The 21,617-nt window shown below is 37.3% G+C and overlaps 1 protein-coding gene across 2 annotated transcripts in view; it reads right to left on the bottom strand.

Annotated features, from left to right (window-relative positions):
• The window catches only part of Mindy2 (MINDY lysine 48 deubiquitinase 2), an 85,818-nt gene extending 66,636 nt beyond the window's left edge, over nt 1–19,182 (bottom strand). Inside the window, exons 1-2 of one of the 2 annotated variants that reach the window (XM_027923013.2) lie at nt 18,238–19,182; nt 2,007–2,064 (exon numbers count right to left, since the gene is read on the bottom strand). In XM_027923013.2, the coding sequence (XP_027778814.2) occupies nt 2,007–2,064; nt 18,238–19,071 (892 nt within the window). In that variant the 5' untranslated portion in view covers nt 19,072–19,182. The remainder of the gene's footprint in view (nt 1–2,006; nt 2,065–18,237) is intronic. The other variant, XM_071608315.1, reaches the window with a different exon arrangement.
• Nucleotides 19,183–21,617: the final 2,435 nt, after the last annotated feature.

Below are 21,617 nucleotides of genomic sequence, written 5' to 3'. Positions count from 1 at the left end.
TACAGAATATTTCTATCATCACAAAAAGTTATATTATACAGCAATGATCTAGAATTCTTCTCTAATTCTGGATTTATATATCCAATTGCCTTCCTGATGTCTCCAATTTGAATGTCAATAAGCATCTTAGAACCAAATATAAGCATCCTGATATTTCTCCTCCCTAAACTTTCTCCTTCCATTTTTTTCTATTTCAGTTGATGACAACTCCATCCTTCTCATTGTTCAAGCCAAAAACCACAGGGTAACCCTTGACTCCATTTTCATTCCACATCTGACTGATCAGGAAATTCTGTCAGAATTTCACCACTTCTTACCACCTCCAGTTCTACCTTGTTTGAAGCTACTACCACATTTGTTGTAAGTTTCCTAATTGGTCTCTCTGCTCCTGTCCTTATACCAGGTCTATTTTCAACATAAGAGCTAGAGAATTCTCATTAAATCCAAAGTCAGATCATATCAGTCTTCTGTTCAAAATCCTCTAATGGTTTCCCAACTCACTCACAGCAAAAGTCAGCCTCTATAACAGCTACTGGACCCTATGTGATCTGACTCCATGTGCGATCTCATCTCCTAGTAGCTTCCCTTTGCACATTCCTTGGCAGTCACACTGGATATTCCTCAAAGCACCAAGCATATTGAGTCTTCCCCATGATATATAATTTAGAAATCATTAAGTATAAGGATCAATAACTTAGGTTAGCTGGTCCTGTGATGCATGCCTGTAATCCCAACAACTCCGAAGGTTGATATACTAAGATTACAGGTTCAAGGCCAGCCTCAGCAAATCAGCAAGACCCTAAGCAACTTAGTGAGACCCTGTCTCAAAATAAAAAATAAAAATGGCTAGGGATGTGGCTCATTGGCCAAGTGCCCTGGTTCAATTTGCAGTACCATGCCCCCAAATAAAAAACAAAAATAAAAGGGAAAAAAATCCAGTCTATTTGCAGATAAGTAGGTATTCTATCTATAACCATGAGGTCCCTAGCCAGTGAGGAGGGATTAAATGATATGAATTACATAAAGAAAAAGGTCTTCCAAAACTGCAATCCCAATTATTTTACTAAGCCTATATCTTACAAAAAAAAAAAAAAAAACAGTTAGCTAATTATCTGGTATGGTGGAGCCAAATTATCACCTGACAATATTTTTAAAAATAAAATTTTAATTACTAAAAAAAAAAAACTGGAAAAATATGGTTTAAGGTTTCCTATTTGGCAATAGTATAAATACATATATAGATTATTATTTGCCAAAATTTTAAAAGACCTCAGTATGATGTATAACTTCCTACTCTCTAAACAAGTCCAACTCAATACAACTGGTTTACAAACTTTATTAGAAATAAGCTTGTGAAAAAATACAATTCAATACATTGATTCCATCATCAAGAAAATTCTGCTATAAAAAACATTTTGGATGAATTAAGTGTACTTACTAATGTAAATGTTTTATATCCTGATTTAAGCTCCTAACTCACTCGAGACTGAACTAATACTTCATAAACTGGCACAGGATCATGAATCATACTTTGAGTAGCACTACCCTAAAGCATCCCCTTTGCCTTTATTTTTTATTTTTTTGTGGTGCTGGGGATTGAGCTAGGACCCTGAATATACTTGGTAAATGTTCCACCACTGACCTATATCTCCAGTCTACCTCCTTCATCTTTAACCCAAGCCTATCCAATATTTTTTTAATACCTTCTACACGCAATGTCAGAGTTTCTGTGTCATCTCCCATTCTGCAATTTATTACACTTTATATGCATCTTGTTTTCTAGATATCACCTATTCTCCTTGCAGAATTTAATGCTGGTTAGAAGCCTATAACATCTAAGAATAGTAACATACTAGTTAAAAAATTAATTAATAGACTCAAAAGTATAATTTTAAAACAGTGTATAATATAGCACTTTGTAAAGGTGCAAATGTGTAACATATCAGCTTTGAAAACTTAGTTTTATTTTGGAAGACATATAAAATCATCCACTCTTCAACACTAACCTAAATATTCCATCAGTTGTTCAGCAGTTATGATTTCCATCATTGGTGGAAGTTTCACCTGAAAAAGAAAGTATTAGTGCTATAAAATCCAATTATTTGGATGACTGAAGTGTTTATTGCAATCAGAAGCAAAAGTATTTATGTGCACATGTGTCTACTATACATATATGTTAACATGCATTTTTATTAGAATATTTATAAAACTAACGAAGTCAATCCTATCACTATGCAATTTACAAGGTGATATAAAAGACATTGAGAAATCTATTTTCAAAGCCAAGTGCTATACCCTTCACCATTCATCATAGTTATTATTAATTAGGTACCTACAACAGTGTCCTGCATGAAAAATTCATCTAAAGGGCAAGAAAAGGTACGAGATCATCTGTGGAACTGTTTTACTGAAATACTGAAGAAGTTCAAGATAAATGCAGTGACTAGGGAGGCTGAGACAAGAGGATCTGAAGCTCAAAGCCAGCCCCAGCAATTTAGCAAGACCCTAAGTAATATAGTGAGAACCTGTTAGGCTTACCTTGAACATTTTTTTAATGGCTAAAATGAATACAATATTAAAGTACTAGTAATATACTTAAGAATCTATCTGTAATATAATAAATTTTAAAAACTGGCTGGGGTTGTAGCTCAGAGTTAGAGCACTTGCCTAGCATGTGTGAGGAGCTGGGTTTGATTCTCAGCACCATATATAAATTAATGAATAAAATAAAGGTTCATCAACATCTAAAAAACTTTTTAAATAAATAATTAATTAAATATAGGTATGTGTCCTTCTACAGCTAAAAATATTTTTAAAAAATCTTCAAAAAAGTAAAGTTCAACAACTGACAAAATTACACTATATTGTTTTGCCACATAAGTGGTAAAACTATAAAGAAAAGTAAGAAAATGGATACTATAAAAATCAGGATTTATAGTTATTCCTGGGGGAAAAGAAGGAGTTATATAGTTGGAGAAAGGAAGAGAGACTTCTGGGGTGCTGGCCATGTTGTTTCTTAACTTGTTATGGTAGTTCCACTGATGTTTTCTTTATAATAACTCATTAATCAATTAATTAATAACTATAATAATTCATGGAATCTGATGTGCTTTTCTGTATTGTTTCACAATAAAAGATTAAAAGGATATACATTTATAATGGTTAAGCTGAACCCCAGAAAATGCAGTCAAGCTAATTCAATAGCACCTGTCTAAAATAATTTTTCAAATAAGTTGTTAGATGCAGTACATGGATATTACACTCAATGATTGTAAATATTTTAACTGACACAAACATTCTGTTATATTCACAGGAGAAAATATATACTACAGGAGGGAAACACCAACAAAATAATTACTATATCAATGATAGGAAGATGAAAGCAAGGCAATCAAAAATTCCTCAGGAATTTTCTACTTAACCAAGGAAATCAGTTACATCAACAATTTCTCCAACAATTCTCTGAGGTGTTCTAGATTTATGTTATCAAATGTATTAATGACATGTCACAATTTTTTTTTTGCTTTAATCAATGAGTAAAATAAGTTGTATAAGTGATCCCTATAAAACCAAATGGTGGCCAGATATGGTGGCACACGCCTGTACTCCTAGTGGCTTGGGAGGCTGAGGCAGGGGGTCAGTGAGTTAAAAGCCAGCCTCAACAACGGTGAAATGCTAAATTCAGTGAGACCCTGTCTCTAAATAAAATACAAAATAGGGGTGGGGATGTGGCTCAGTGGTTAAGTGCCCCTGAGTTCAATCTCTGATACCAAGGGGGCGGGGGGAACCTGTCATGAGATCCTCTGAGAGCATATATGACAGATGATACTTATAATTTAGTTATCTACTGGATTTATCACTTAGTGAAATGAAGAGATATCATGAAGGCTGTTTTAAAAAATATTTTTTAGTTGTCAATGGATCTTTATTTTACTTATTTATATGTGGTGCTGAGAATCAAACCCATTTCCCCCCATGTGCTAGGTAAGAAATCTACCACTGACCTACAACCCTGGCTCCTCATGAAGGTTTTGATCATTATTTCATTCTAAATTTTTTAAAATATTCATTTTTTAATTTTAGGTGAATACAATATCTTTATTTTTATTTTTTTATGTGGTGCTGAGGATCAAACCTAGAGCCTCATGCATGCTAGGCAAATACTTTACCACTGAGCCACAACCGCAACCCCCTAAATTATTTTTACTGACATATTTTTTTTTAATTAAGATTTTTTTAGCAGATTTTGAGCAGAAAATAGAGACCTCCCATACACAGCATATTTTAAAACTGAAATTCATTGGCAAATTGTAGCCTATTGTTTTTCTAAACAAAGATTTTTCTGAAACATAGTCATTCTTATTTATGTATTCTTTGACTGCTTTTGTACTACAATGTCAGAATTTATTTTCTCTAAGACTGCATGACCCAAAATATTTAGATTTTTAACTGTCATAATATAATACTTAATCAAGATGTTTCAAAATTAAGATTTGATATTTAAGGCTGATGATATGTCTAAGTAGTAGAGTACCTGTTTGGTTGTGCACAGGCCTAAGTTCAATTCCCAGTACTGCAAGGGAAAAAATAAAAATCTGATATTTAAATTAACTAAATTTATATCCTAAAGTGGAACTTTCTGTTTCAGACCAATCAAAAAATTCCATGTACACCTAACAATGCTTCTTAAATAAATTAAGGCCTATCTATTCTCTTTGGGTAATGTAGTCATCCTACTATAAAGCTATCAAAATACAAAACCAAGGGGACTGGGAATCTAGCTCAAAGGTAGAGACTATGCTTAGCAAGTGTGAGGCTTCTGAGTTCAACCCCAGCATCAGGAGGTGGGGTGATTAAGGTAAGGATATTAGAAATATATTCTATAATCCTAGTTATCTGCAAACAGATGTTTTGAGAATTTAGTCTTGAAATTTCCAAATAGCAACTGCTACCCTATCTTGCTTCAAACACAAGAAATGGTAAACAACAACCTGTATACTGATTTTAGAAGTGAGACCAACAAATACACAATTTTAAAATATTTTATTTTATTTTATTGTGGACTGGGGATTGAACTCATGCTAGATAAGCACTCTACCACTGAGTTATACCCCAGCTCCCCTCCTCCACTATTTTTTTTCTAATTTTGAGTCTCACTAAATTTTTCAGGATAGTCTTGAACTTGCAATTCTCCTGCCTCAGGCTCCCAAATAGCTGGGATTATAGTTGTGCACCAACATGCCTAGCCAAATGAATAAATATTTTAACTCACTTCTTTATGAGCATACTCAGTGATAGATCTATTTCCTGAATCATAGCTAATAAAATACTGTATGTTCATTAAAACTATGGAAGAGTATAAAAGTAAAAAAATGTGTACCTCAAACAAATCCCAAATATTATTTTTAACCACAAAATGAAGATCTTCCTAAAAGCTTGCTTTTTTGCTTTCCTCCATCACTACCTCAAAAACAAGTGCAGAAGGTTTTGTCAATGACCTAAAATATACTTGTCTCTAGAATTTATTCAAGAAAAAAACAGGTCATAAAATAGCTGGCTAAAAATACAGAATTAGCAGTTGTGGCAATCTTTCTAAATTTCTAAACTTTAAGTTTTGCAGTGAAATAAATGATGTATGATCTCTTTTAATAGTAACCTACAACATATTTTTTATAAGTAAATAAGTACTCTTATACAAGGGTATCTGGAAGCCACTCTCATAGTTTAAATATTCTTCCTAAAATATGAACAAATCCTCTCAGCACATATTAACACATAGTTCCAAATTAATAAAGCCAAAATAAAGTGAGGTTTAAATGTAATATGAAAATAGATAATGTCCTGTCCTATGAATAAGATTTCATTATATTAACTAGATTTCCTGAGAAATTGTTAATATCAGAATAAAAATTTATCAACCATTAGAAGAAAACAGCTACTGCAACTCCAAATGTTCCACTAAGGTAAAACCTTACTGATGAGCCCAATTATTCTGTAATTCTTAAAGAGTGAAGTATATTTGAGGATAGACTCAAATGAAGCCAAAAAAATAGACAAGAGGGATTGGTGCTGTAGCTCCGTGTCATAGAACTCACCTATCAATACCTAAGGCCCTGGGTTCAATCCTCAGCACCACATAAAATTAAATAAATAAATAAAAACAACAAAATCTTCTGTTGTTAATTAAATCTTGATCAGAATCTTATAATGTCCAAAAATTATATGCCAAGATTTTGATACCTACAATTTTCATATTCTGAGTGGGGAGGCAAATGCATGGGAGTCAGCAATAACTAAGAAATAAGGAGTTTAAATAACTTATGGCAAGAATTTAGTCTTGAAATTTCCAAATAGCAAAAGTGACCAGCAATAGATTATTATTAAATATTTAATTAGAATATCAATTAATAAAACAGAAAAACATTCAATGAAATTTTAGGTAAAATATCAGGAAGGTTGGGGGTGCAGCTCAGTGGTACAGTGCTTGCTTCACTCCCCAGCACCACACACAAAACAAAAACAACAACAAAACAACAACAACAAAAAAAACCCACTGAAATGTTTTATTTGTTTGCACTGGGGATTAAACCAAGAGTATCACATATGCAAGACAAGCACTTTGCCACTGAGCTACATAACCTGTCCATTAAAAAAAAAAAAATGTACTGACAGCCAAGCATGGTGGTATACAACTATAATCCCAGCAATTGGGGAGGCCAAGGCAGAAGAATAGCAATTCAAAGTATAGCAATTCAAATAGCAACTAAGCAAGATCCTAAGAAACTTAGACCCTATTTCAAAATAAAAAGAGCTAGGAATATGGTTCAATGGTTAAGGTCTCCTGGATTCAATCCCTAGTACCAAAACAAACAAACAAACAGTATATTTTATTTGAGACAGGGTCTCGATCAATTTTTTAGGGTGGCCTCAAACTTGCTCTCCTCCTACCTCAACCTCTTACAGTCACTGGGAGTATAAGTGTGTGTCACCATGCTGGCTTGAGACATATTTTACATCAAAAATTGACAAAGTTGGGCTGGGGTTGTAGCTCAGTAGTAGAGCGCTTGCTTTGCAAGTGTGACGCACTGGGTTCAATCCTCAGCAACACATAAAAATAAATTAAAAAGATATTGTGTCTATCTACGACTAAAAAAAAAAATTGATGAAGTTTGTGACCAATAGAATGTAAACTTTTTTATAAAAAATAAAAAGGGGGACTGGGGTTGTGGCTCAGCAGCAGAGTACTTACTTACCAAGTGTGAGGCCCTGGGTTTGATCCTCAGCACCACATAAAAATAAATAAATAATATAAAGGTATTGTGTCCAACTACAACTAAAAAATATTTTTAAAATAAATAAATAAATAAAAAGGGCTGGTGATATATCTCGGTGGTAGCACCCCTGGGTTCAACCTCCTGTATCAGGGGGGAAAAAAAAAAACAACACAAAAACGGAGGATGATGGAAAAGGAATAATCAACTCATGAGACTAAAAACTGGGATCCATTTATGTATGTCACAAGCCATCCATGGGCTGTGTGTATGAGCTATGCTCATTTGAGCTTATGAGGGGATTGGACTGGTGTTACATGGGACACATGTGTGCCTTTCCTCTTGCTCTGCCTGTGGTCCCACACAGCACCTGAGATGGGTGTGGCTTTCCAAGATGTCAATCAACCTACTGACCACAAGATATCACCAAGCAAGACTCCACCCTTCGAAATCCAATCCCTTGCTTTATTTGGGTGGAATATTCTATGAATGGCTTTTCCCAATAAATAGAGGATTTCAGGCATGCTCTCTTTCTTGCCTCTTGTCCCCATTGCTCCCCTTGCCTTCCAGCATGGCAGCTGACACCTGAGGTTTCCAAGCCATCCCTGACCCCTGAAAAAGGTATTTCTGTGTTTGTGTGGTTTTTTTGTTGCCAGCCCAGCCAGCTGGTGACACATTTAATCATCAAAAATAGAAAATTTGATCTGGGTACAATGGCTCCCAGCTATTCAGGAGGCTGAGGTCAAAGGATTGGGGCCAGCCTCAATAATTTAGTGAGACCCTGTCTCAAAATATAAAAAGGACTGCAGATGTAGCTCAGTGATAAAGTGCCCCGGTTTCAATCCCTAGTAACAACAACAAAAGGAATTTGACAAGTGAAGATAAGTTTGTTTGTCGAAAAAAATAGTGTCTACTTTGGAATTGTGTCTGAATGACAAACTTGAATTGAAACATGTCATTATATCCCATAAGATATATATATATAATTTTTAATTAAAAAATTTAGGGTACAGAGATATGGTTGGGTGGGAGGAACAACTTCTAATATTATATAGCACAGTAGGAAAACTATGTCTGCCAAGTAATTAAATATATCAGATAGCTAGTAGAGAAGGTTTTAAATATTCTCCAAAGAAATTATAAATGTCCAAGGTGACACCCTGATCTGATCATCCATTTGTATATGTGTATTGAAATGTTAGACTGCAGTCAATAAATATGTACAACTACTATATGTCAATTACAAATATATATTTTAAAAAAACAGGAAGTTGAGCTGGAACTTGAGATAACATTTTTAATTCATTCATGAATTATTTGATTTCCATACTATAGTATGATTATTTTTGCATTACAGTTGGCCCTCCATAGACACAGGTTCCATATCTGCAGATTCAATCAACCAGATAGAAAATATTCAAGGGGAGGTCATCTGTACTAAACATGTACAGACTTTTAAAACTGTCATTATTCCCAAAACAATATAGTGTGACAACATTTACATAGCATTTACATTTTATTAGGTAATATAAGTAATCTAGAGGTAATTTAAAGCATGCAGGAAGATGCACAGATAGGTTGTATACAAATACAATGTCATTTTATATAAGACTTGAGCATCTTTGGGGAGTTCTGGATCCAATCCACCACAGTTAGGAATAAGGTACTTATAGTAAAATGAATCACTAATAATATAATTTCTTCTTGTTCAAATTTCACTAATTTTGAATATGCAACATATACCCACATATCAATGTATTCAGCATGAATCTACAATATTCATGATTTTTTTGACTTAAAATTGTAAAGACATTGTTCTTCTGAAAATATTAGAAATATTATGAGTGTGGGGAAAAAGAAAAGAAAGGTAGGCTTCTCTCTTCAAAATAAGACTCAAAAACTTATGGATCCTCTCAACATGCCTTAAATTCTGGCTCCAGCAAATAAAATGTATGTATTGTAAGCTACTATACATCATTTTTAATAATAATTTAATTTATTATATGTACTATTCACTTATTACTATACTTAAAAATATTAAAAATTCAGACTGTTAGCTAGGTACAGTAGTAAATACCTGTAGTCTCAGATACTTGTAATGCTGAGGCAGGATTGCTTGAGACCAGTAGTTCAAGGTCAACCTGGGCAACATAGAAACACCTTGACTCGAAAATGAATAAATAATTTGGGGAAGTGCTAGGGATTGAATTCGGGGGCACTCAACCACTGAGCCTATTTTGTATTTTATTTAAAGACAGGGCTCACTGAGTTGCTTAGCACCTTGCTTTTGCTGAGGCTGGCTTTGAACTCACCATCCTCCTGTCTCAGCCCTCCTGAGCCGCTGGGATTACAGGTGTGCACCAGTGCACCCAGCATAAATAAAAATTTTAAAATTTAAAAAATAAATAAAATTTCAACGTTTTAGTAAATCTATTTGGGGGCTTTCTACTTGCCACCAGTATTTAAATCAGAAAATTTTTATGAGACAATCCCAACCTCAGGCTAATTTGAAACATTTTCATCATTAATTTTTATCATAATATAGATGTCTTCTTCCAAGTAACACAAATGCCTATTTAAAACCAACAAAAATTACAGGTTAAATTACAGACACTTCAAAGTGTTTTACAGCAATAAAAAAATCACAATGAGAGTTTTTAGCAAAATAAAGCATTTTCAATGTATGAAGCCTTGGGTTCAATCCTCAGCACTACATATATAAGAAGTTCAGCAAGCTTGCCATGCTAAAAAATCTTCACAAAAAAAAAAAAAACACCTGACAGTGAAACTTTCACATTAATTGCTTAAAAGATACATAGGAACAAGAACAAGGTAAGATAACAGACCAGTCTGAAGACAACTGAAGTAGTCCAGGTAAGAGATAAAGAAAGCTTCAAGGGTAGTAGCAGTAGAGATAGAAATTATTGAATGATGGCAAAGGCAAGTTTACTCACCATAGAACCCCCCAAAAAATCTGAACTTAGAAGTGTCATATACTAGTCAGGCAAGGTGGCACATACCTGTAATCTCAGCTACTAAGGAGTCTGAGGCAAGAGGAACACAAATTCAAGGCCAACTAGAGCAATTTAGTGAGACCCTGTCTCAAAATAAAAATAAAGAGGGCTGGGGATGTAGCTCAGTGGTGGAGTATATGCTTAGCAGGCAAATGGCTTTAGTTTCAAGTTCTAGTATAGAAAAAAAGAAATGTCAGATATTTCCAAAGACATAAAGCACAAGGGGCAAAAAAACAGAATGAGTCTAGTATTAGATCTTTGGGACTTGATCTAATAAATCACAGAGTCTATCTCTACTTCTTTATCGCAGGTTATCCCATCTTTCTCTGCCCCAGACCTATTGTCCACAAGGCTTACTGGTATCTTGAACTTTATCATCCCATTAAAATATATCCATTGAGATTTCTGGTTCTGGAGTGGGTGATAATCTTACCTTGGACAAGTTATTTAAACTTTATTTAGCTTCAATTTTTTGTATATGCAAAATAGAAAACAATAGCTACATAAATATTTCATGATGCACTTGAAAAAATTAAAAGAGAAAATATATATAATGCATATATAATAACACAGTAAGAGGGCACAAAACTAACTGAATACTTAACATTACTCAAAGTCCTGTGATTGTTGGTACCATCTATACCCTCAACAGACAAGGTTGGAAGGGGAGAAGGAAGGATTTTCACTGAAAGAATACCAATATCAATGGCAGAGGAGAAAATGCACACATCACCCACTGGCACTATTACTATCATACTATCATCAGCTCTCATCTACTTTATCTCACAAATCCAGAGATACAACACTACTTTTAATTCTTGAGAAAGACTAGCAATGAAAGATTCAGAAACTTTCCTTAAAATCATTTGTGTAAACAAAACCCCACATTGTGTGAAGTTTTTAATCTCTTCTCACAAGATCTATATTTAAAAGAGAGTAGGCAGAGACTAAGAAAGAACCTTTGGTTCACCATCTGTTTTTGCTTTTATAAGTAATAAATACACTTGGAAAACCTCAAGAGAGTTTTGTGCTTACTTTAGGAAACAGAACATGAGAAAATTTGTATGACTGCAATGTTCCTACAAGTCAGGGAAAAAGCAAAGCATTAGAAGAAAGAAGAGGTAGCTGCACACACACAGGAAGGAAGGAAGGGAGGGAGGGAGGGAGGGAGGGAGGGAGGGAGAACTATGGCAAAAGCTCATTGCTGGCAAAAAACTTACATCCATGGAGCCTCATTTTGTAGGTGACAATGAGACAGAGAAAATGTCCATTTGAACTTCAGATTTTCTGTTAATGGCCTTTTAGTCTTTTTGCTATTGTGCTGCTTATATTTTTCTTTCTTATATATGTATTTATTTATTTATTTACTTTGGTACCAGGGATTGAACTGAGGGGCATTTAATCACTGAGCCATATCCCCAGTCCTTTTTTTTTTTAAAGAGAGAGAGAGAGAGGGAATTTTTAATATTTATTTTTTAGTTTTCGGCGGACACAACATCTTTGTATGTGGTGCTGAGGATCGAACCCAGGCCACACGCATGCCAGGTGAGCGCGCTACTGCTTGAGCCACATCCCCAGCCCCTCCCCAGTCCTTTTTACTTTTTATTTTGAGACAGGGTGTTGATCAGTTGTTCAGGGTGAACACAAACTTGTAATCCTCCTACCTCAACCTTTTATAGTCACTGAGATTATAGGCATGAGCCACCACACCCAGCTCTTTTTATAATTTATAAGGGTTCTATATAAACTAAGAAATTAATCTTTAAACATTCAATCTGGCAAATATTTCTCTCAGTTAAATGTGTATTTTGATTTAATTTATGATGAGCTTGTTGTTTTTTGTGTGTAAGGTATATATATTTTTTCTTTTTTTAAACCTTAAGCTTTTAAAATAATTTACAGAATCAAATGAATCAATCCTCATCTTACAGTTTGTTGGTTTGATGTGTGAAGAAATCAGCTTAACATAAAAAAATTCTTGCTTCAGAACTTTGGCATTTATCCCTTGATTTAACTGAAGATCATTTATAGATTTGAACTCATATTAAACAAAGAAAGAGAAAATGAGGAAAAGAATTTCCTACCCAAAAGGGTTAGGGAGAAAAGGCTATGTATTTCAGCATCTTAAATTAGAATACTGAATTCATTCTTCTATTAAAATGCTAATATCTACATAATAATTAGCTATTATACTATGATATGTCCTCTATCATAATATACAGTATAGTTCTATTGAAGTTTTTGTGTATGTTGGCCTCAGAATCTATAACATTCTTTCTGAAAGAAAGAGAAAATAGGGACTCCCTCTATTATTAAATATCTTTGCAAACATAAAAGTATTAGGGCAAAAACTTTTAAAGTTTAAATCATATGCAAAGGTAGAAAGGTAGTAACATACTCAACTATCGAGCATTCATCAGTCAGCTTCAACATGTATAACATAAAGCCATTATCATCAAAAACAAATTTATTAACTGTCATCTCTCATCCAGAACCACTGCACTTACTTCCTCTTAATCACTCAAATCCTCCTATATGTGTTCAGTCTACTGATCTTATGATTTCATCCTCTCAAACGAGTGGCTCAACTGTTTCACTTAAAACTCTTATTTCATTTACCTTCCGTGAATCAACCCTTGAAAAGTTCATTCTCTGAAAACACTAACCAGACATTCTTCCTGGTCCTATTTCCAGGTAGAAGAGAACTACTAGAGAAAAACCAAAAACAAACAACAAAAAAGCAAAACTGACATAGCAAAAGCTTTTAAAGCCTACCTAAACGGGGTGTGGTGGTGCCTGCCTGAAATTCCAGCCACTCAGGAGGTTAAAGCAGGAATATTGCAAGTCCAAAGCCAGACTCAGCAATTTAGCGAGGCCCTAAGCAACTTAGTGAGACCTTGTCTCAAAATAAAAATAAAAAGGGCTGCTAATGTAGCTCAGTGGTTAAGTGCCCCTGGGTTTAATCCGTAATACAAAAAAAAAAAAAAAAAGAAAGAAAGAAAAGAAACTTCTCTAAAATGCAAAGTACTTAAAATCTATCCCTTCGATGCTTTATAATGTCTCTCCTTCTCTCCTTAATTACTGATGAGTTCAATAGTTACTCTGCCACAATGGAAAATGTGAGGTTCCACACTCCATCTATCTCACTATATTAATATGATCAGTCTGTATCATCCTTGTCCCAATCCTTCAGAAACTGAAATTGGTGTTCCTTTTCTCTAGAGACTGTACCACCTATTCTGAAGACCTGTATTTCCTGTTCCCTGTGACCTTGTCCCCATACCGGTCCTTTTTTGGCAAAATCTTTCCTACTCCATCTGTTCCTTGATTTTGCTGCATTTGACAATGGTAACAAACCATTTTCCTATTACATTTTCTCTCCCTGACTACTCTCACGACACTGTCCTATTTCTTCTTCTCATTCCACATTTCAAATTGTACATGTGGTAATTTTTTTTCAATTCTCTTACTTCTAACACATCTTTTTAATCTTTAATCCTGTTTTCTCTTTACCTGTTGGAGAATGGGGTAAAGGAGGAACTGGGGAAACAGAGTCAAGGTAGGTAGGATGTTTCTAATTGCTACATGTTGAGGCAGAAAAATATTGAGAACTATAGCTTATCACTTTCCTTGGAGAATTCATTTATTCTCATAGATACATACTCAGATCTATGCAATAATCCCCAAATTCAGTCTCTATTATAATTTTTACCTCTTTCCTGAGACCCAGTCCATGCTCCTGGAGGCATAATATTTTTATGTCCCTCTATTAGACATTTCTAACTTGACACAGCAAACTTTGCCATCAACTTTTCCATCTAAAATTATTGCATTTACACCCTTCCTATCTTATGAAAGATCCAACAAATAGGTATTATCCAAATTTGAAAAAAAAAAAGAATGACATCTCCTTCATTGTTTTTTTTTTTTTTTTTTTTTTTTTGGTGGTACTGGGGAACTCAGGGCCTTGCACATGCTAAGCAAGTGTTCTGGCACTGAGTTACAGCCGCAGGCCTTCTTTAAAATTTTATTATCGAGACAGAGTCTTGCCAAGTTGCCAGGCTGACCTTGAACTTGGGATCCTCCTGCTTCAGCTTCCTGAGTAGCTGGAATTACAGGCATATCCCATGGCAGCCTTCATTTCTTATATCTAGTTAATGATAAATTCATCACTAGTACCTTCCTTCATTAAAGAGAAAAGGCAAAGCAAAGAATTATGTATCAAAAAAAAAAAAAAAGCTATGCTTAGAGCTAGGGATGTAGCTCAGAGGTAGAGTACTTGCCTAGCATGTGCTAGGCCCTGGATTTGACCCCCAGCACAGCCAAAATAAACAAAACAAAAAAGCTATCCTTATTAATTTTTTCTATTACATTCACTACAATCTTGGGGCTGAGAACATAGCTTAGTGGTTGAGCCTCCTACTTTAGCATGCACAAGGCCCTGGATTCAATAAAAATGTGGGGCTGGGGATGTAGTTCAGTGGCACATGCTTAGCGTGTATAAGGCCTTGGGTTCCTTCCCCAACACTACAAAAAAAGTGAGTGAGTGTGTGAGTGTGTGTGTGTGTGTGTGTGTGTGTCCTCAGAGTCATTAAAAATTATTGAGGATCCCAAAGAGTTTTTGTCTATGTGAATTTTATCTGTTACTATTTACCATATTAGAAATTAAAATTGAGGGGAAAAAAACATTTTTCAGTATTGGTGATTATACTTGGGGTTGCTTTACCACTGAGTTACATCCCTAGCCCTTATTTTTATTTTAAGACAGGGTCTCACTAAAGCCAGGTGCAGTGGCACATGCCTATAATCCCAGCTACTCGGGTGTCTGAGATAGGAGGATTGGAAGTTCAAAGCCAGCCTCGCCAACTTAGTGAGACCATGACTCTATAAATAAAACTTATAAAAAGGGGTGGGGATGAGGCTCAGTGGATAAGCAAATCTCACTAAACTGACAATGCTAGCCTCCAACTTGTGTTCCTCCTGCCTCTGCCTCTGGAGTTGCTGAGAATATATAGTTTTGCCTGGCAAAACTTAGAAAAATTTAAAACACAAGAATATATAGATGGGGATTGGGGATATGGCTCAAGCGGTAGCACGCTCGCCTGGCAAGCACAGGGCACTAGGTTCTATCCTCAGTACCACAAAGTAAAATAAAGATGTTGTGTCCGCCGAAAACTAAAAATAAATATTAAAAAAATTCTCTCTCTCTTTTAAAAAAAAAAAAAGAATATGTAGATAACATTCCATTAACTGTCAGAGCAATTGGCAACTTATCACCAATCATGCAGCCAAAACTTCAAAAAGGCAAATAACATCATTATTATGAAGATAGTTTCAACCTCTAGAATTCCTGGTTTACTTTGAGATACTGCTTTACTTTGCTTCTCTTATCCATCTCCCTATCAGTTAATGACTACTGATGACAGACTTTTGTGCACATAGACTAAATGCAGGAAAAAAGACTGGCTTTTTACAAAATACTCTTCAAATTCATTTGCATGCCTGCTGATCCACAGCCTAACAAGACCTATCAATTTTCTGTCCTGCTGTTCCTCTTTCCTTCCTTCTCTGCACACTGCACTTTAGCCAAGGTTGGAGGTCCCAAAGAGAACAAACCTTTTTCTAAAAGCTTTAGAGTCTTTGAATGTATGCTTTGCCTAGAAGGCTTTCTCTTACTCATCCTACAGACATGGTTCATAAGGTTCTCTTCTATGAAGGTTTCCCATGAATCCCCAATTACCTTTTCTCTGTATTTTCATAATACACTAGAGTTTCTCACATTGCTCTGCAATTACTGTTTATATATCTGCCTCCTCTTTTGAACAAAGACAAAATTTGTTTTATACTCTTCTCTGCATTTCTATAGTACCTTACATATAGTGGAAACCCAAAGATGTGATCATATACTCAAATCAGTCTTTCAGTCATTTCAAAGCTCATCTATCCCCAAGTACTCCAGGCCACACAGTATTTGCTTCTTCCTCTGAAGTTCTGCAGTACTATATGGAAACTAAGAAGAGAGAAAATCTTAAAGGAAACTAAATAATTATTCCTTCTTACAAAAGAGAATGGCTCACAGAATCAAGTTTTAATTCCCTGGTCAAAAGCCTCCATCAAGTAGGTCTTATACACCTTTTCATTTTTATTATTCTTCAGTATAAACTTAGCAATATGAACATCACCATTTCTAATAAACACACACAAACACAGACACACTATCCATTCTATTTGCATTCCTTTTGTTTATATTATTCTCCCCTTTAGGAAATACATTTCCCTGTTATCCTAAATCCTTTTTTCCTTAAAAGCTTGGTACAAGACCTATTAATCCCATGAAGCTTTCTGGGACTGTGCCAAACCAAAGGAAAATTTCTCATTTTTGAATACCTAGTACATTCCCATTTGTTCCATATAACTTAATATTTAGTATTATTTAATAATATTACATAAATAAACACAGCAATCCCAAATATCTTGATAGCTCTTCTAGAGCAGGCACTGGCTAGACACCAGGATCCCAATGACTTGGGAGGCTGAAGCAGGTGGATCAAAAGTTTGAGATCAGCTTCAGCAACTCAGTGAGATCCTGTCTCAAAATTAAAATTAAAAAAGCTGGGAACATAGCTCTGTGAAAGAGTGCCCCAGGGCTCAATACCCAGTTCCCCCCCAAAAAAAGCAGGCACCTGTCTTCACTCAAAATATCCAAGTGCCATTAAAAACCAGATAATGGAAAGGATTCTAATCTTACATCCTTTGTATCAGCCTTGCTAGCAATAGGAAGATACAACATATATAAATATTACCTGCTTTACTTGATTTTCTTCCTAACTGATCAGAATAATCCAAGCTATTGTTTTCCTAGAGAATATTTTATCTATAAATATAATTAACATTTTGAAAATAAAATAAGTGGTATGAGATGCAATTCCTCAGCACCTTGAAACTGCTAACTTACACAAGACACAGGTTACAGGTTACTCATTCTGAGTCTTCAACATACTTACCCTTCTCTTTTTTGCTCCATTATCTTAGATATATATTTTATTTTAGTTGTTAATAGTTTTAGCTCCTTCAATACGTTCTGATGTATGATTACAGGCAATAATGCCAAACCTTTTAAGTACAGCCAAAGAAAGGAGGGAAGTAAAAATCATGCATAAAATAAAATCAGTCTTTGAAAAACTAGAAATTATGGTAATTAGGTCTCAGATCAATGTTGAGACCTTTAGCCAAGGTTGGAGGTCCCAACCTCTTTTACTTAGGAAGAATTTCTCTAAAGGGTCATATCTTCCTTATAACCATTCCCTTAAGTATCCAAATGGGGCAAGAATTATTTGGAAAATAGACTAAACTTAACCATCAAAACATATTCCATGATATCATGGATTGATGGTAAATTCTGAAGATCACCTTCTCCAACTCTTCACTTTTTTTTTTTTTTTTTTTGCCTATGTTATAAAGCCAATACAAAGCAATACTACAGGAAAACATCGGTTAAAAATAACTTTAGGTTTAGGGCGGTTTAAGCCCTACTTGTTTGTAAGTACAGTATATCAACCACAACATTAAACTGAATGTTGAACTCTTATTTAAACACTACTAAACAGATTTGAAGTTAAGTGCAATTCTTCCTGAGATAGATGTGTGTGTATGTAACACACACACGATGTATATGTATGATCAACACATATGACATGTATATGCTATTCACATACATGATAAACATATATATATATATATATATATATATATATATATACATATACATATACATATATATATGAACATGAATATTCTTTCAACAAAGGATTCCTGGAATGAATTTCATCCAAGAAGAAAAGGGGACTGATGAATGAAGAAAGGAAGAAGCTATCAGCTGACAAGCAATAGCTTCCTCACCCCATTTTGCCCCTCCCCAGAAACGGTAGGAAGTAGAAAGCTGCAGAATGTACCTTCCAGGCCAGAAGCAAAACATTGAGGATGGCCAGCAATGGGCAGGGTCCATTCTCATTCTGGGTGATGATGGGTGTGTTCTCTTCCTTCCACTGGATCCACTTGATGTGATACACAGACTGTCCCGGGAAGCGTTCCTTGGAGGCTGCCAACACCTGAGCGGTGTCCTCCTCCTCCTCTCTGCACAGAGGGGCAGCCCGAGGCAATACTGCCGCGCCCTCCTCCTCCTCGGGAACCTTGTTCTCTGATCCCTCCTCACTATTGAATTCGGAGCTACTGGGGAAAGAATGCAGGTTAGAGAACGACTCTAGGGAGTCCAGGCTTGGCGATTCCCCAGGAGGGCTCGGGTCGCTGCAACTGCTGCTGAGGCCGCCAGCGCTGCGGGGCTCCTCGGAGCCGGCGGTCGCCAGTTCTGCTCCGCAGGTGTCGGCAGGATCCAGGCTGGGCCCCGAGTCTCCGGCCGGACCCAAACCAAGGCCCGCAACGGCCTCGGCTGTCTCGGGGGAGGCGGTCACCTTGTGCTGCCCTCTCAGAGGCGCCTTCGCGGGAGCAGGACGCTCCAAAACGCTCTCCTTCAAGTCCAAGCCCGGGAAGGAGCTGCAGAGTCCAGGAGTCTGAGGAGAGCCCGCGGGAGAAGCCGAGTCTGGGGGGCTTCTGGCAGCCGCCGCCCCCTGCCCATTCCCGCTGCCGTTCTCCGCCGCCCGTACTCCAGGACCATCTCCAGCGGCAAGCCTGGTCTCCTGTAGTCCTTCTGGGGGAGTACCTGTTCCCGGCCCTGGCCCGGCCGCCACCCCGTGTTCTAGCGGCAGCAGGCTCTCGGGGCCGCTCTCCATACCCGGCCGGCCGCCCGCCCCTGGCTCTATAGAGACCGCGGCCAGCACTCCTCAGCCAGCGCCTCCGACGCCATGACAGCGGCACTGGCAGTTACAGCGCCCTAGCGCGGCCCTGGCCAGGCACGTCACCGGGGAGGGCACCGGGAGCGCGCGCGCCGCCGCCACCGCGCCCTCCGCCCGATCGGGGCGTGGCCCCGCGCGACTGAGCTATGCGGGGCGAAGGCGAACCCGCAGCAGCCGCCCACGTAGCCCCGTCCCTCCCGCGTGCGGGTGCCAGTTTGAGTCCCGAAAGCCGGGCGTGGCGGGCGTGGCCGGGGGCGTGGCTAGGGCGCGTCTCCGCGGCCTCAGCTCCAGTAGGAAAACATCCTCTCACTCTGTGGCCGGAAGTTGAACTCCGGGGCAGCCCCATTGCCGCGCCGCTGCTTTAAAGGCCCGCGCTGGAAGCGGCTGAACTCTTGGCTGTGACCTCTCAGAGCCGGGTCGGATGTGGGTCTGAGCGGGGGTGGGGTGGGTATTGGAAGTGGTCGTAGCATTTGAAGAAGGGCTCGGGAGACTTGTTTCACCAGCTTGTAATATGAAAAATTCACAGCATTTCTTACCGAATGCAGCTTTTAAAGGCGGAGATCTATTCGAGGTGTTTGGATTACTGCAGTGCACAAATTTCATTCTCCCTGTTCTGGCTGAGAATCGCTGGGCTTCCCACCGGCTACTGGTGCGATGACGTTCGCCCTATAGGAGGCGTCAGTGTGGTTGTGGATATTGGCCTGCGCAGCAAAAGAAAGTGGGTAATTTGGGCCAGTAATAATAAATTTACTTGCGTTCGAATTAGCCAAGTCTGTGGTTTGGGTTTTGGCGTCATTTTGCATGGAGTGGGAAGCGCCTGCTAATGAAAAATGTCTTTTTCTAATAAGAATTGACTACTCTTCAGAACATGTCGTTTTCAAAGAGGACTGACGGTAGCCTGGAAGTTTTGTTGGTAAGAAGGTGGATGCGGGTCCTATTGTGACCCCTCCCAGAAAAGCACCATTTCTTGAAATCCCCCTTTCCCTCAGCTCCGGGGACACAAAAATTACAACACAGATCTTATCTGACGTATTGAGTCAGACTCCTGCTTGTAATCCCAGCTATTCGGGAGGCTGAGGCAGGGGGATCACAAATTTAAGGCCTGACTCCCTCCACCTTAGTGAAACACGGTCTTAAAATAAAAAGGGGTGAGGATGTAGCTTCCTTAGCATGCCCGTGGTCCTGAGTTCAATCCTCAGAAACACCAAAAATAAAACACACCAAACAAAAACCCCTGACACATAATAGAATATGATATATTCGTATTCTATTGGTTAGAGAATATAGCCAACATTACAAAGTATTGTTTTATTCATTCTTCGGCACATTTTAGTACCAAGTATATTGGTGGGTACTGTTTTTATCATTGCGGATGCCACTGTAGTCCGCAGAGTTCAAGTAAGTGTTGGGAATCAAACCCAGGGCCTTCTAAGCAAGTGCTCTACAACTAAGCTATATCTTCAGTCCCTTGACTTTTTTTTCTAATTGTTTCTTTCTTTCTTTTTCTCTTTCTTTCTTTCTTTCTTTTTTTTTGGTACCAGGGATTGAATCCAGGGGCACTTAACCAATGAGCCGCATCCCCAACCCCCTTTTATTTATTTATTTTTATTTTTAAATTTTTTTAGTTGTAGGCAGACACAACAGCTTTATTTTATTTATTTATTTTTATGTGGTGCTGAGGATCAAAGCCAGTGCCTCACAGGTCCTAAGCAAGTGCCTACCACTGAGCCACAATCCCAGCCCCCAGCCCCTTTTTATATTGTATTAGAGACAAGGTCTCGCTGAGTTACTTAGGGCCTCACTAAGTTGCTTAGGCTGGCTTTGAACTTGGAGTCTCCTGCCTTAGCCTCCTGAGACACTGGGAGTACAGTCATGTACCACTGCATCTGGCTATTGCTATACTTTTAATACTTGCTCGGTAAGTATAGTTTCTGAAGCATGCAGAAGATGGAGCCTCTTCCCCTTTTAACATTGGCATGATATCTATCGGATTTTTTTGGAAAGCAAAAAAATCAGAAAAGATAATATAAATTTTCTTCAGAATGTTGAATTTAGGAACCTTGTGTGCATTTGGTTTCCATATTGATCCATAAGCAATAAATTCTGTAGTTAGATTTGAATTTTTCTCTAAGAAAGAATTGCTGGTGTTAAATATGTGAAGACTCTGGGTTTGATCCTGAGTACTGCCTTCCCTTCCCCCCAATATTGCTGGATTAAGCACATTACAGAACCTTGAAGTACAATTGAGAATATTACAGGTTTCAGGAAATTCAGAATTTAGTATGGTTTCTCAAATTTAAGAAGATCTGTAAAGGTTTGTTATATGAACAAATTAAATAAATGAAGAATCATACATAGGCCATTAAATTACACATAGATCAAAAAATCATGGAACATAGTTCTCAAATAATGGCCCTTCAAGCATTTTTTAAAAGCCCTGCTTGGACTGGGCACAGTGATGCATGCATGTAATCCCAGTGGCT

Source organism: Marmota flaviventris, chromosome 2 (assembly GCF_047511675.1).
Source record: "Marmota flaviventris isolate mMarFla1 chromosome 2, mMarFla1.hap1, whole genome shotgun sequence".
NCBI lineage: Eukaryota > Metazoa > Chordata > Mammalia > Rodentia > Sciuridae > Marmota > Marmota flaviventris.
Note: the sequence above shows the minus strand (reverse complement) of the source record. Positions and strands in the feature narration are given on the sequence as shown.